Genomic DNA, 15,843 nt, shown 5'->3' on the forward strand with positions numbered 1-15,843 from the left:
GAAGTGCACTGGCGCAATCTCGGCTCACTGCAACCTCCACCTCCCAGGTCAAGTGATTCTCCAGTCTCAGCCTCCCAAGTGGCTGGGATTACAGGTGTGTGCCGCCACGCCTGGCTAATTTTCTATTTTTTTTAGTAGAGACGGGGTTTTGCCATGTTGGCCAGGCTGGTCTTGAACTCCTGACCTCAGGCGATCCACCTACCTCTGCCTCTCAAAGTACTGGGATTCCAGGTGTGAGCCACTGAACCCACTCAAAATTGATAATCTTTTATTTCTGCTGTGGAGAACCTCCGCTGTAGAAATTCGTCTCTTGTAGGAAATTATATTGCCCTGGCTCCGGTTTTTGTAGGTTATGTGGGCATAGTTGATGACAAAGAACATCCAGAAACAGTGCATGACTGTACGAGACACCAAGCCAAACCAGCGCATGATTCTGACCTCTTTAATGTCAAAGTCATTGTTGGTGAGGATTTGTATTACGACGTTTGCAGTTTCATAGAAAAAAATCCAGACAATGTAGATGACCAGGCCCCTGAAGATCTGGGCATACACTGAGTACAGGAGGAAGCAGCTGATGAGGATGGTGATGAAAGACAGGAAGAGGACGATTTTAAAACTCCAGCAGATGATGAAGTTATTTATGATGTTACTTGCACCCCTGTACTTTGGTGTGATCTCAGTGCAACTGCCATTCCCTAGGTGCTTCTGTTCAAAGATGAGATACATGTCTACGGCCATGATGGTGAAGACCCCTGACAACACGGTGCCCATTTTGGCAGTCATCCCACACCACTGCTGCTGTTTCATGCTGAGACCTCCTGTGAAGACAAACAACATGAGGGAGAATTCTAGTTCCTGCCAACATGGTAAATTACCAGGGTTTCTGCCTCCTTCCCCAAATCTACTTTGGAGAAATATAGACAGAAATACGAAAACTGGGAAACTATAGCCTTGGGAAGACACAGGCTGTTTAAAATGGATTGGGGGTGGGGAAGAGAGAGGATTCAGTCAAGTTGGTGGCAATGACCAGATAAAATTACAGCAGCGGTTCTCAACCCTGGATCCACCTTAGAATCACCAAAAGTACCCAAGTCCAGGCCCCACCACAGACCAATCACAACATTCTCTGGTTGGGATCCAGGCACCAGTAATTTTCAAAACTTCCTAGTAATTTTCGTATGTAGCCAGTGTTGGAAAAAGCTGAGTTAGAAAAAGATGGCTTAAATTATGCTCTTAGCTGGGCACGGTGGCTCATGCCTGTAATCCCAGTACTTTGGGAGGCTGAGGTGTGAGGATTGCTTGAGTCCAGCAGTTCAAGACCAGCCTGGGCAACATGGTGAAACCCCATCTCTACAAAAATTAGTCAGGTGTGGTGGTGCATGCCTGTAGTTTTAGCTACTTAGGAGGCTGAAGTAGGAGGATCACTTGAGCCCAGGAAGTCAAGGCTGCAGTGAGCTGAGATCATGCCACTGCACTCCATCCTGGGTGACAGAGCAAGACCCTGTATCCAAAAAAAAAAATTATGCTGTTAACTCTCCTAGCATTGCCTTGGGCTTCCATTGCTGCCCAGATGGTGAAAATTGCCTGTACTTGTTCAGACCTGAGTGCAGATGTTTCAGGATATAACCAGGGCAGCACAAGAACCCTGTTGGGTGGAGATGATAAAAACAGGTGGACACCAACTGGCTTTGGGCAATCGCTTCTCTACTACATATCAAAATATGGATTACAGTGAAAGATGCATACTTTAAAGGAAATTTAGAGCCTTAGGATAGACTAGCCTTATAATAGAAAAGAAAATGTAATAATGAGCTAAGTATTCAACTCAAGAAGTTAGAGGGAAAATAAGAACTATACAAAAGTAGGAGGAAGAAAATAAATAGAAGCGCATAAGTCAATGAAACAGGAAATAAAGTAGAGGGATTTCTGACTGGTTAGGTTATTTGGGCTGACATGTTGCCAAAAAGCAACTTAAAATGCTGGATAAAATAGTTTAAAAATATAAAGTATAGAAGTGCTCCCCAAGTGGAAGGAAGTAAATTTTGCTCTGAAGTTATTTGCCAATCTAGGCAAACTTGATTTCATTATGACAGCAATGCAGGGTAAAGAAGAACAAAATCAAAGCTCTGGGTCCACCAAGGTGAGGAGTCTTTCCTATATTAGTTGTGAGCATCCCCAAAGGCCTACGATTAGGGGAAAGGTGAATCAGAAGTAAACCTCCCCTAAATCTTTCTGCCAGGAAACTCCAAGAAAAGTTGGCTTGTTAACTACACTGAGCAGGTGGGGAGAAAACTCTCCTTGAGACATTGTAATCACAGCTGGCCTTTTTTTTTTTTTTTGTAGATTTATATAGCCCATATTACGTGAAGTTTTTTTTTTAACTTTAAGTTATAAATCTTGTTTAAAGTCGTCCTAAACTGAAAGTGTGTCTAAGTGTCTGGCAGAAGCAAATTCAAATCCTCTCTGGAGGATTGTACTTTTATGCTGGTCTTCAGCCTCTAAGAATCTTCATCAGTAATTTTTCAGGGACAATGACAAGTACATAGTGAAAAATAACCAAGCACATAAGGAACAAGGCACTGTGAGAACAAGCTGAAACAACAGATAGCAACGGAACTGCAGTAATATCTGATCATCAAACAACTATGATTACTATATTTTTGCATTATTTAAAATTTTTGTTTTACTTTTATTATAGTATAATTCATGCATATATAATACACAGATATATATAATATATATACAAGATAAAATTTTACATCTTAACCATTTTTAAGTAGACAGTTTAGTAGTGTTAAGTATATTCATTTTGTTGTACAAACAATCTCTAGAACTTTTTCATCTTGCAAAACTGAAACTGTACACCCATTAAGCAACAAATTCCCGTTTCCCCCTGCCCCAGCTCCTGGAAACTATCATTCCACTTTCTGTTTCTATTAATTTGACTACTCTGGACATGTCATGTAAGTGGAGTCTTTTTTTTTTTTTGAGATGGAGTCTCGCTCTGTCACCCAGGCTGGAATGCAGTGGTGCAATCTCAGCTCACTGTAACCTCCATCTCCTGGGTTCAAGCGATTCTCGTGCCTCAGCCTCCCAAGTAGCTGGGACTACAGGAGTGCACCACCACACCTGGCTAATTTTTGTATTTTTAGTAGAGACGGGGTTTCGCCATGTTGGTCAGGCTGGTCTCAAACTCCTGACCTCAGGTGATCCTCCCACCTCGGCCTCCCAAAGTGCTGGGATTACAGGGGTGAGCCACCCCACCTGGCCATGTAAGTAGAATCTTATAGCATTTGTGACTGGCTTATTTCTGTTAACATAATGTCCTCAAGGTTCATCTATGTTATAGCATGTGTCAGAATTTCCTTTGATTACTGCATTAAAATAAATAAAAGATAAACTGAAAATATATGAAGAAACAGGAAACCATAGAAAATGACCTAGTGTTACAGGATCTCTGGGGCGTCAATTTTCTGGCCAGAAACCTCTGTGGCCAGCGGCACCTTTGCCTGAGTTCTTGTTCTGTGTCCAAGATGAATGAGGTACACAGACAAGTGAAGGGTAAACAAGATGAAGATGAGCTTTAAGTGTTAGATCAGCTACAAGGAGACTCGCAGTGGGTAGCTCCGCTCTGTAGGCAAGTCATGCTAATATCTGCTGTTCTCAGCAGGGAGAAGGCCCTGGAGAGGGTTGCTCCTCTATGCAGCTGATAGTCCTGACGTCTCTGCAGGTCTCTGAGGCTCTCAGAAGAGAGGGTAGTTCCTCTCTGTAGCTGGTCCTCCCATTGTCTCCTGCTATCAGCAGAGAGGATAGCTCCTCTCTGCAGCTGGTCGTCCTATCATCTCTCTGCTCTCTTCGTCCTCTAGCCATCCTCTGCCCTGCTCTGGTTAAGCCCAGGTCTTTTATGGACCTCAGAAGGGAGGAAGTGCAAGTAGATTGGTCCATCGGGGGCCATGGGCAGGCTGGAAGAGGCACCACTTAGGTCTGCAGGACTGGCGGCCTGGCCCCAGCCTTCAGGCTCTCCCTGGCCTGAGGGTGGGGCCTTACTGAGGACCCGCCCCCTTCCACCGGAGAATCGATACGCCTCGCGCTGCCATCCATGGCCCCCCCAGGGCTCGGCCCCAACCCGGCTCCGAGATTTGAACTGGTGCCGGGGTTGGAGAGAGGCCAGGCAGCGGGAGCAGACATCCGGGAGCCTGCAGGGACGGGAGGAAGCCGGGGAAGGGGTCCTCCTGGGGTCCCCGAGGGTGCAGGCTGCAGAGACGCCCGGGTCCTGCACCTCGGAGGTCCCGCCCCGCCAACTCTGAAGGGGCGGGTCTCCTACTTGTCCCTGGCTCCTGCCTGCTCAGTGAAGTGGGAGGCCCAGGTCTGCAGCCGTGGGTCCTGGCAGCTGCAGCTGCACCTGGGAGGGCAGATCCTGCCTATTCCCGGCCCTCCTCCAAGAGCACAGGGAGGCTTGGATGCACAGCCACAGTTTGGGCAGCTGCAGCCCGCCCAAGAGAGCGGGACTTCTGCCTGCTCCGTAGAGCCGGAGGTGGGGTCTACGGCTATGGTTTGGGCGACTGCAGTAGCACCTGGGGAGTTCCCGACTTAACTCAGAAGGGGCCGGGCTTCCACCGGCTCCATGGAGTGTGTAACCCTAGCCGCGCCTCCCTGCTGCAGTTGGAGTGACAGCCGGAGTGATGGTAGCAGCCACTGCCATCACTAGCTGATTTGAAAAAGAACCAAATAGAATTTCTAGAGATGAAAAACTCAGTATCTGAAATTAAAAATTCAGTGGACATAAATGGTAGCAGGTTGGACACAGATTAAGGAATAATTAGTTAACCAGGAAACAAGATAAATCAGCAGAAATTATCCAGAATGTAGCACAGGGAGACAAAAAGATGGAAAATATGAAGGAGAAGTTAAGAGATATGAAAGATATAATAAGATGTTCTGATAGAGAAAGACAGATGAGACAAAATGGGGGTAGCATATTGACAGAGAAAATAGCTGAGGATTTGCACAACTGAAAAAAAAACACCAATGCACAGATTCAAGAAACCTAACTGATTGCTAGAAGGATAAATGAAAGAAAATCTACACAAAACATATGGTACTCAAACTATGGAACACCACACACAAAAAGAAAATCTCAAAAGCAGCCAATGGGCTTTTTATTTAAAAGACCAACAGTTATAGACTTCTACAGGAAACAAAAATCCCATGGAATAATATTTTAATTGTGCTACACAAAGCAAAACAAACAAACAAACAGAAACCCCTGCCAACCTAGGATTCTATATTCAACTCATATATTTTTCTTTTTTTGAGACAGTATCTTGCTCTGTCGCCCAGGCTGGAGTACAGTGGCGTGATCTCAGTTCACCACAACCTCTGCCTCCCGGGTTCAAGCAATTATCCTGCCTCAGCCTCTCAAGTAGCTGGGATTACAGGCGTGTGCCACCATGCCCAGCTAATTTTTGCATTTTTAGTAGAGACGGGGTTTCACCATGTTGGTCAGGCTGCTCTCAAACTCCTGACCTCAGGTGATCTGCCGCCTTGGCCTCCTAAAGTGCTGGGATTACAGGCGTGAGCCACTGAACCTAGCCTATTTTTCTTATTTATATATTTATTTATAGAGATGGAGTCTTGCTGTGTTGCCCAGGCCAGAATGGAGTAATGCAATCATAGCTCACTGCAGCCTCAAACTCCTGAGCTCAACAGAGCCTCCTGCCTCAGCCTTTTTTTTTTTTTTTTCTGGAGACAGGATCTCACTCTGTCACCAGGCTGGAATGCAGTGGCACAATCTCAGCTCACTGCAACCTCTGCCTCCTGGGTTCAAGCGATTCTCCTGCCTCAGCCTCCCGAGTAGCTGGGACTACAGGCGCCCACCACCATGCCTGGCTCATTTTTTTGTATTTTTAGTAGAGACAGAGTTTTACCATGTTGGCCAGGCTGGTCTTGAACTCCTGACCTCAAATGATCCGCCTGCCTCGGCCTCCCAAAGTGCTGGGATTACGGGCGTGAGCCACCGCGCCTGGCCTCTGCCTCAGCCTTTTAACTAGCTGGGACCACAGGTGCATACTACCACATGCAGCTCATTAAAAAAGAAATTTTTTTTAGCTGGGTGCAGTGGCTCATGCCTGTAATCCCAGCACTTTGGGAGGCTGAGGTGGGTGGATCATGAGGTCAGGAGATCGAAACCATCCTGGCTAACACGATGAAACCCTGTCTCTACTAAAAATACTAAAAATTAGCCGGGCATGGTGGCGGGCACCTGTGGTCCCAGCTACTTGGGAGGCTGAGTCAGGAGAATGGCGTGAACCCAGGAGGCAGAGCTTGCAGTGAGCCAAGATCACACCACTGCACTCCAGCCTGGGTGACAGAGCAAGACTCCTCTCAAAAAAAAAAAACAAAAACCTTTTATTTTTGGAGAGACAGCATCTCGCCATGTTACCCAGGCTGCTCTCAAACTCCTGGCCTCAAGTGACCCTCCCACCTCAGCCTTCTGAGCAGCTGGGATTACAGGAGTGAGCCACTGTAAATATTTTTCTAAAATATTTTTCAAGATTGAGAGCACACAGTATGATAACCTTTTCATAAAAATCAAAACCAAGCAAAATTTAAGAATATATTTTTTGGCCATACCTATATATGTGAATAAAACTTTATTATAAAAGTAAGGGAAGACCAATCATGGTGGCTCATGCCTGTAATCCCAGCACTTTGGGAAGATGAGGCAGGTGAATTGCTTGAGTACAGGAGTTCGAAACCAACCTGCCCAACATGGCCCATCTCTACAAAAACAAAAAACAAAAAACAAAAAACACCACCACCAAAACCAAAAATTACCTAGGTGTGGTGGTGGCACATCCCTGTAATCTCAGCTACTCTGGAGGCTGAGGTATGAGAATCATTTGAGCCTGGGAGGCAGAGGTTGCAGTGAGCCAAGATTGTGACACTGCACTCCAGCCTCGGTGACAGAGCGAGACTCTGACTAAAAAAAAGAAAAAAAAATTACCAAAAGTAAGAGAATAATAGATACAATATTTGGGATTGTGGTGACTTCTGAAGTGCAAGGGGCAGGGGCACATAGATAATTATGAGGCATTATTCTGTTTCTTGGGTTGAATGAGAGATTCACAAGTGTTCATCATAGTTTAAAAAAAACAAGCTAGTAAATAAAAGAACAAAAGTGGGCCATGCATGTATTAATGATGACTGTTTTCTATGACCTAGGATTATGAATAATCCAATTCTGTATACCTGAGTTCCCTAAGGAAAAAAATAAAAAGAGTGGAAAAAGACATGTAATCTAATCTCACACCTGTGGCATACTGTGGCGTAATTGGCCTTGCTGTGTTCATTGCCTCCCATCCAACTAAAACAGATAGCAAACGTCCTCTTTGTACTTCTTAAAAATCTCATTAAAATTTTGGGTTCCCATTGGTCTATCCCTAGCAAGGACTGATAATTGTCTCCCAACATTCATTTCTCCCTTTTCACTTTTACCTTTAGCTAGACACATGGCCACCCAGCTAACGACTGCATTTCCCAGCTTCCCTTGCTGATTTGTGTGGCCCCATGACCAACGGGATGCAAATGGAAGTGATGTGTGCCACTTTACAGTCTTGCTCATAAAAGAATTAGGGGTGCTCTCGCCTTCTCCCTTTCCCCCTTCCTGTTTTTTAGCCATGATTGGAACTGATCTATGACCTACCCTATCAGCCGTGGGTCATTGCTACTTGAGAGATAAATAAACTCCTATCAAAAATAAGCCATTGTCTTTGGGGTTTCTTTGTTACAGTGGCTTAGCTTGTACCACATTATACTACCTAAACTTCTTTATTGAAGAAGTGTAATGAGAACTAGTGATCTACTGGGATCTAGCACCTCCTTTGACTTTGCTCTTTTGAAGAATCCAGCAGATTCTTCCTGTCTACATGCTTATTTCACCGAGTCTATGCTTATTTACCATCTCCTCATAAAGAGATATCTCCCCTTTATCTCAAGATCACCATTCTCTTTTTTTGTTTGTTTTTTTTTTTGTTTTTTGTTTTTTTGAGACAGAGTCTTGCTCTGTTGCCCTGGCTGGAGTGCAGTGGCATGATCTCGCCTCCCAGGTTCAAGTGATTCTCCTGCCTCAGCTTCCTGAGTAGCTGGGATTACAGGCGCGTGCAACCACACCCAGCTAATTTTTTTGTATTTTTAGTAGAGACGGGTTTCACCATGTTGGTCAGGCTGCTCGAACTTCTGACCTCGTGATCCATCTGCCTTGGCCTCCCAAAGTGCTGGGATTACAGGTGTGAGCCACGGCACCCAGCCCAAGATCACCATTCTCTTAAAATTAACTTGGTAACAACTCATGTATTGTCTTATGACATATTTTATTATATATTGTCTTAAATTGTTATTTAAATATTTTATACTTATAACAATCATTTTCATAGCTACCAATAAGGTTATTGAGTGTTAGAGAAGCTAATTAATTTTGCCCAGGCCTGTATATCTGCACAGCAGCAAAATTAGGATTTGAACTCACAACTTTCTGCCTCCAAAACTGACTCACTTGTCTTCATACTCAACCTACTTGTGTTTTGTGGGTTTCAGGGATTTTTGAATCCACTGAGCCCGGAGACTCCATCCATCCCCTAGTTCCTAAGGAGGGCCTCGACTAGAGTAAGGCCTTGATTACAGTAGGCCTTTGGTCAATGTTGGCAATTCTTCCTCCGTTATCTCTTATCTGAGTCATCTTCCTCACTAACTCTCAGGGCCATTATGTTCCTTTCTCCTTTCTTCTTTCTCTCTCTTTCTTAGTTCTTCTCCTTCCTTCCCATTCTTTTTCCCATCTATGCGGCAAAACTTCCAAGTGTGTACTCTTGATTGCTCTAAGCGAAGGGTTTTTTTGTTTTTTGTTTTTGTTTGAGACGGAGTCTCGCTCTGTCACCCAGGCTGGAGTGTAGTGGCGCGATCTTGGCTCACTGCAACCTCCGTCTCCCAGATTCAAGCAATTCTCCTGCCTCAGCCTCCCAAGTAGCTGGGACTACAGGAGCACACCACCATGCCCATCTAATTTTGTATTTTTAGTAGAGGTGGGGTTTCATCATGCTGTCCAGGCTGGTCTCAAACTCCTGACCTTGTGATCCACCCGCCTCAGCCTCCCAAAGTGCTGTGCTGGGATTACAGGTATGAGCCATTGCGCTCAGCCTAAATGTTTATTATTATCATTATCTTTATCATTATTACATCATCTCATCTGACTTACATGCTTACGTGAAGTAAATATTTTAATTTGCAAAATTAAAGCATAATTTAATATTTACTTTGTATATATCTTGAGAGATATATATAGGAAAAAAGTTTGTAGGAAAAAAATGATCCAATACTGAGATTTAAAAAGTCACAAATAGGAACACAGAAAAAAAAGTTAATGTTTCCATGTTACGGAAAGTTTCACATTTGCTCTATCAAGTGAGATAAAGAGATTTCTAAAGCAAGAGTCTCAAACTCTAAGGCCTTCCAGAGCTAGGCAAGTCAAATAAATGGGTGAGGTTGAGGGGTATGAAGATACTAGGGCTGAGTGTGGTGGCTTGCACCTATAGTCCCAACTACTTGAGAGGCTAAGGCAGGAGCATCACTTGAGCCCAGGAGTTTGAGGCCAGCCTGGGCAACATAGCAAGACTCCATTTCAAAAAAGAAAAAAAAGAAAGAAAAAGTTACTAGGGAGTAGTAGAGATTGTAGCAATTAGGACAGTGTCCACCTGCCTGAAAGTATTTGAATTCAAATTTCCTTAATAGATTGTGCTGTTCAAACAAAACATATTTGAGGGCCATGTTGCAATTTTCACAAGAGTGAAACTCCATCTCAAAAAATAGTAATAAGGCCAGGCGTGATGGCTCACGCTTGTAATCTCAGCACTTTGAGAGACCAAGGTGGGTGGATCACCTGAGGTCAGGAGTTTGAGACCAGCCTGACCAATATGGTGAAACCCTGTCTCTACTAAAAATACAAAAATTAGCCAGGCGTGGTGGCATGCGCCTGTAGTCCCAGATACTCGGGAGGCTGAGACAGGAGAATTGCTTTAACCCGGGAGGCGGAGGTTGCAGTGAGCCGAGATCGCGCCACTGCACTCCAGCTTGGGCGACAGAGCAAGATTTCGTTTCAATAATAATAATAATAGCTGGGCACAGTGGCTCACGCCTATAATCCCAGCACTTTGGGAGGCCGAGGCAGGCGGATCACAAGGTCAGGAGATCGAGACCATCCTGACTAACACGGTGAAACCCCGTCTCTACTAAAAACACAAAAAATTAGCTGGGCGTGGTGGCGGGTGCCTGTAGTCCCAGCTACTCAGGAGGCCAAGGCAGGAGAATGGCGTGAACCTGGGAGGTGGAGCTTGCAGTGAGCCGAGATTGTGCCACTGCACTCCAGCCTGGGTGACAGAGAGAGACTCCGTCTCAAAAACAAAACAAAACAAAACAAAATAACAATAATAATAATAATAACGAACATTTAATAAAAGCTTACTTTGTGCCAGGCACTGTATTAGAGTTTCATAACAATCTTGAGGATAGCTGTAATTGTGTGTATTTATTTCCTTGTTGATAGTTTCAAGAGGGAGGTGTATTTGTATTATTTATGCATTCAGGCACCCAGATAAAGATTTTTACCTGTCAGGAGATTTACTAACAACTATTCAGAATTTAGTGCCAACTCAACTGAACAGAGTAAGCCCTTGTCCTGTGGGAGGTCGCTCTTCAACAGGACTTTGGAAAATCTGACTCGTCTCCCTAGCAACTTTCAGTTTTGTTTTGTTTTTCTGAGACAGTGTCTCGCTCTGTCGCCCAGGCTGGAGTGCAGTGGCGCTATCTCGGCTCACTGCAAGCTCCGCCTTCCGGGTTCACTCTATTCTCCTTCCTCAGCCTCCTGAGTAGCTGGGACTACAGGCGCCCGCCACCATGCCTGGCTAATTTTTTTGTATTTTTAGTAGAGACGGGGTTTCACCGTGTTAGCCAGGATGGTCTCGATCTCCTGACCTCGTGATCCACCCGCCTCCACCTCCCAAAGTGCTGAGATTACAGGCGTGAGCCACCGCGCCGGCCAATGTGCAACTTTCAGTTTTACTAGTAACTTCATTAGATTCATTTTATTATTTGGCTCATTCTAAGTTACAGCCATCTATAGATTTAATTTCTAGTACTTCTCCTTAATGTGCTGACTCTGCAGTTGGTTGATTTGTTTTCTATTGCTGCCATAACAAATTACCACAAACTGAGTGGTTACAACACACAGTTATAATAGTATCTCAGTTCTGTAGGTCACCAGTCCCAGTTGCCTCAATACTCAACTGGTGGTTTCTCTGCTCCAGGTTTCACAAGGTAGAAATGGAGGTATCCTGGGCTAGCGGGACCCTTCTTGGGAAATTCTAGGGAAGAATCCCCTTCTAGCCTCCTTCAGTTTGTTGGCTGAATTCAGTTCCTTGCATTTGTAGAACAAAGATCCCTACTTCCTTGCTGGCTGTTAGCTGAGGGCCACCCCTGGCTTCCAGAGGCCTCCTTCCAGGCCTTGCTCCTGAGCTCTCAGAGCCAGCAGTGGTACATCAAGTCCTTCTCACGCTTGGAATTTCTCTGACTTCTCCTTCTGTCACAATTCACTGCCTCTAACTGGAGAAAGTTCTCTCCATTTATGGGTTTGTGTGGTTAGACTGGACCCACTTGTCTAATCCAAGATAATCTCTTTACCTTCAGGTCCTTAACCTTAATTGCATCTGCAAAGTCCCTTTTGCATACTCACAGGTGTGATACGAGGGGGCAAAGGCCATAAGGGCTGTTATGGGCTGAATTGTGCCCCTCGTCACCAGGGATTTCAATTCTATGTTGAAATCCTAATCCCCAGCACTGCAGAATGTGACTGTATTTAGAGAGAGGGTCTTTAAAGAGGTAATTAAGTTAAAATTAGGTCATTAGTGTCAGACCTAATCTGACATTTCTTATAAGAAGAGAAGATTAGGACACAGACACACAGAGAGGGATGACCATGTGAAAACATGGCGCAGGGGTGGTGAGGGTGGCCATCTACAAAATAAGGAAAAAAGCCTCAAAAAAACCCCAACCCTACTGACACCTTGATCTCAGAATTCAAGAACTGTGAGAAAATTAATTTCTGTTGTTTAAGCCACTCTGTGATATGTAGTTATAGTAGCCCTAGCAAACCAATAAAGGGGCCAAAATTCTGCTTAACACAGTTAAGCAGAACAGCCTTTCAATTCTTCTTTGGACCTGGGTAAATTGCCTCTCTACCACTGGGCAGTTGTCTTATAAAAATTAAGTTAATTTTTTTGAGAAGGGTTTTAACAATGAGTTTTCTTTTCAGTGAAACTAAATAACAACACAAAGGTTTTTTGTTGTTGTTTGTTTTTGTTGTTGTTGTTGTTTAAGTTAGGCTATGGGATTAAACCAAATCAATTCAAGAACCTAGTTAAACCACTGTCACTAAATTCCATTTAATTTAGTTTAATTTAATTTTTATTTATTTTCTTTTTTACTCTGTCCCAGGCTGGAGTGCAGGCGCATGATCTCTGCTCACTGCAACCTCCACCTCCCGGGTTCAAGCGATTCTCCTGCCTCAGCCTTGCAAGTAGCTGGGATTACAGGTGCAAGCCACCATGCCTGGCTAATTTTTTTTTTTTTTTTTTTTTTTTGTAGAAACGGGCTTTCACCACGTTGGCCAGGCTGGTCTTGAACTCCTGACCTCAAGTGATCCACCTGCCTCAGTCTCCCAAAGTGCTGGGATTACAGGAGTGAGTGATCACACCTGGCCTCCATTTAATTTTTAAGAAATCAGGCTGGGCGCGGTGGCTCACGCCTCTAATCCCAGCATTTTGGGAGGCCGAGGCAGGCGGATCATGAGGTCAGGAGATCGAGACCATCCTGGCCAACATGGTGAAACCTTGTCTTCACTAAAAATACAAAAATTAGCCAGTCATGGTGGCGTGCACCCGTAGTCCCAGCTATTCGGGAGGCTGAGGCAGGAGAATGGCGTGAACCCGGGAGGTGGGGTTGCGGTGAGCCGAGATTGCACCATTGCACTCCAGCCTGGGCGATAGAGCGAGACTCCATCTCAAAAAAAAAAAAAAAAAAAATTCAACAGAAAGCTCATGCTGCCTGGGTGTTTTATCTTTTATATATATAATATATATATTATGTTATTATGTATAATATATATATATTTTCAATGTAGAGAGAAATGTACAATTTTTTTTTTTCAGGAAATGGGGCTACTCTGCTCTTGGATTTTCTTCTCACTTTCAGACCATTATTCTTCCTCAGACCCCTGCTTCCTAGGTCTTCCTGACTGTGTGGCTAAAAAAAAATTACAGAATCTCAGTCCCTAGCCCAGACTTACTAAAATCAGAATCTCTGGAGGTGGGACCCAGGCAAAAATCTCAAGCTTGCATGAATCGAATTATCTGCTTTCTCCTTACCTGAAACTGGGCAGCTGAAGGATGTCACCTTATGAGGTATTTTCTTTTTTGCTTGTGTAAGTCTTTTGCTGGGGGGGAGAGAGGGGTGAAATGGAATTTATTCTTAAATCTGGGCTAATAGATTTGATTAATGGGTACAAAAGGACGCTTCGTTCCAAAAAATAGAATTTTCCCAAGTTGATGCAAATAGAATTAGAGATCACAAACAGAATAACATGCTGAAATAGCGAAAGTCAGGAGAACTTTCTGTCACAAGGCTCCTGCCCATAATGGATTTTCTACATACTTTTTCCAAACCTTCAAGGATAATCTAGACTAAAGGCCCTATGCAATAGTTTTTTCTGTTTTGTTTTGTTTTCTTTTTTTGAGACGGAGTCTCGCTCTGTCGCCCAGGCTGGAGTGCAGTGGCGCAATCTTGGCTCACTGAAAGCTCTGCCTCCGGGGTTCACGCCATTCTCCTGCCTCAGCCTCCTGACAATAGTTTTATACCCTATTAATGGTCACCAGTTTAACTGGCCCTAAACACTGCTGGGAAATCCTACTACCCTTCTCTGGTTAACTTCCTCTCCCGTTCTCTGCAACAGCTAGTCCAAACCTTTGGTCCCAGATCCACAAACCCCATTTCCACATATACACTCCCTTCCTTTGTTACAAAGAGGAAGTATCTTTCCTCCTCTACCCTGTTGTTATCTCTGTTCCAGAGCCCATGCTCCTGCCCTCCCCGGAATCTTCCATTTATCATTTCAGTTGACCATTCCTTATCTCTTCAAACACCTTCTCTTGACTTTTGACACCAAACTCACCTTGTTTTTCTCTCACCTGTCTGACAACTCTTTCTCAGACTCCTTTATTAGCTTCCTTCTGCTTATTCCTAAAGGCTAGTCTCCCTCAGTGCACAAACCAAGACTGTTCTCACTTTATACTCTCTTCTTTGGTAACCTCACTGTGGTTCTGCTGCCATCTACACTGAGAACAAATGCAATGTCCACTACACTGGTGACTCCCAATCCAATCTGGTCTTCAGTTTGGAGCTTCAGTTGACATATTCAACGAGAATGCCTCCATTTGGGAGCTCTTTTGGGGCTGCTCAAACTTAGCTTGTGCCAAACTCCCACCCCCACCTACTGTTTCTCTGGTCTTTCTTATTTAAGTAAATGATATTAACACTCTTCTACCCATTTCCCCATGTACCTTACTCTTGCTCATCCTCAACATCCAAAAAACTCACTAAGTTCCATCAACTCTCCTTCCCACCAATCTCTTGAATCATTACTTTTCTGATCCATCTTAGTCCATTCATGCAATATGACACAACTCCACAGACTGGGAAATTTATAAACAACAGAAATTTATTTCTCAGTTTTGGAGGCTGAGAAGTCCAAGATTAAGGCACCAGCAGGGCTGGCTTTCCCTGCTTTCAGGTGGCATCTTGCCGCTGCATGCTCACATGGGAGAAGGTGGAAGGGCAAGAGGCAGCTCTCTGAATCCTCTTTTACGAGGGCATTAATCTCATTCACAAAGTTGGCGCCCTCATGACTTAATCATTTTCCCAAAGGCTGCACCTCTTACTACCGTCACACTGGGGTTTAAGTTCCAACATATGAATTTTGGAGGGACATATACATTCTAACTGCAGCACCATCTCCACTGCTATCATCATAGTCCAAAAACCATCACGTCTCCTTTGGACAATTAACCATATAGATGGTCCCTAACTTACAATGGTTCGACTTAAATTTTTTCTACTTTACAATGGTGCAAAAGTGATACGCATTCAGTAAAAACAATACTTGGAGTACCCATACAGCCATTCTGATTTTCACTTTCAGTATAGTAATGCAATAAATTACATGAGATATTCAACACTTTATTATAAAATAGTCTTTGTATTTTTGTATTAGATGATTTTGCCCAACAGTAGGCTAATGTAAGTGTTCTTAGCGCATTTAAGGTAGGCTAGGCTAAGTTATGATGTTTGGTAGGTTAGGTGTATTAAATGCATTTTTTTTTTTTTTTGAGATAGTCTTGCTCTGTCACCCAGGATGGAGTGCAGTGGTGTGATCTTGGCTCACTGCAACCTCTGTCTCCCAGATTTGAACGATTCTCCTGCCTCAGCCTCCCAAGTAGCTGGGATTACAGGCATGCGCCACCACACCCAGCTAATTTTTGTATTTTTAGTCGAGGTGGGGTTTCTCCATGTTGGCCAGGCTGGTCTCGAACTCCTGACCTCAGATGATCCTCCTGCCTTGGCCTCCCAAAGTGCTGAAATTACAGGTGTGAGCCACCGCGCCTTGCCACTTAAATGCATTTTTGACTTAACAATATTTTCAACTTATGGGTTTATTGGGACAAAACCTCATCGTAAGTTGAGGAG

At 44.1% G+C, this 15,843-nt stretch overlaps 1 protein-coding gene across 11 annotated transcripts in view; it reads right to left on the minus strand.

Moving 5' to 3' along the window:
- The window catches only part of TMEM217 (transmembrane protein 217), a 46,045-nt gene that overhangs the window by 6,026 nt on the left and 24,176 nt on the right, over positions 1 to 15,843 (minus strand). For 5 of the 11 annotated variants that reach the window (XR_010157990.1, XM_063812960.1, XM_063812961.1 and 2 more), the window contains exons 2-3: positions 13,470 to 13,537; positions 203 to 818 (exon numbers count right to left, since the gene is read on the minus strand). Coding sequence is in view for 8 of the 11 variants with exons in the window: in XM_063812960.1 (XP_063669030.1) it covers positions 203 to 818; positions 13,470 to 13,537 (684 nt within the window). In the remaining 3 variants the exon portion in view is untranslated. Of the gene's footprint in view, positions 1 to 202; positions 819 to 13,469; positions 13,538 to 15,843 lie in introns of those variants that run through there. The other 6 variants (XR_010157992.1, XR_010157991.1, XM_063812963.1 and 3 more) reach the window with 2 other exon arrangements.

This window comes from Pan troglodytes, chromosome 5, assembly GCF_028858775.2.
Source record: "Pan troglodytes isolate AG18354 chromosome 5, NHGRI_mPanTro3-v2.0_pri, whole genome shotgun sequence".
Taxonomy (NCBI): domain Eukaryota; kingdom Metazoa; phylum Chordata; class Mammalia; order Primates; family Hominidae; genus Pan; species Pan troglodytes.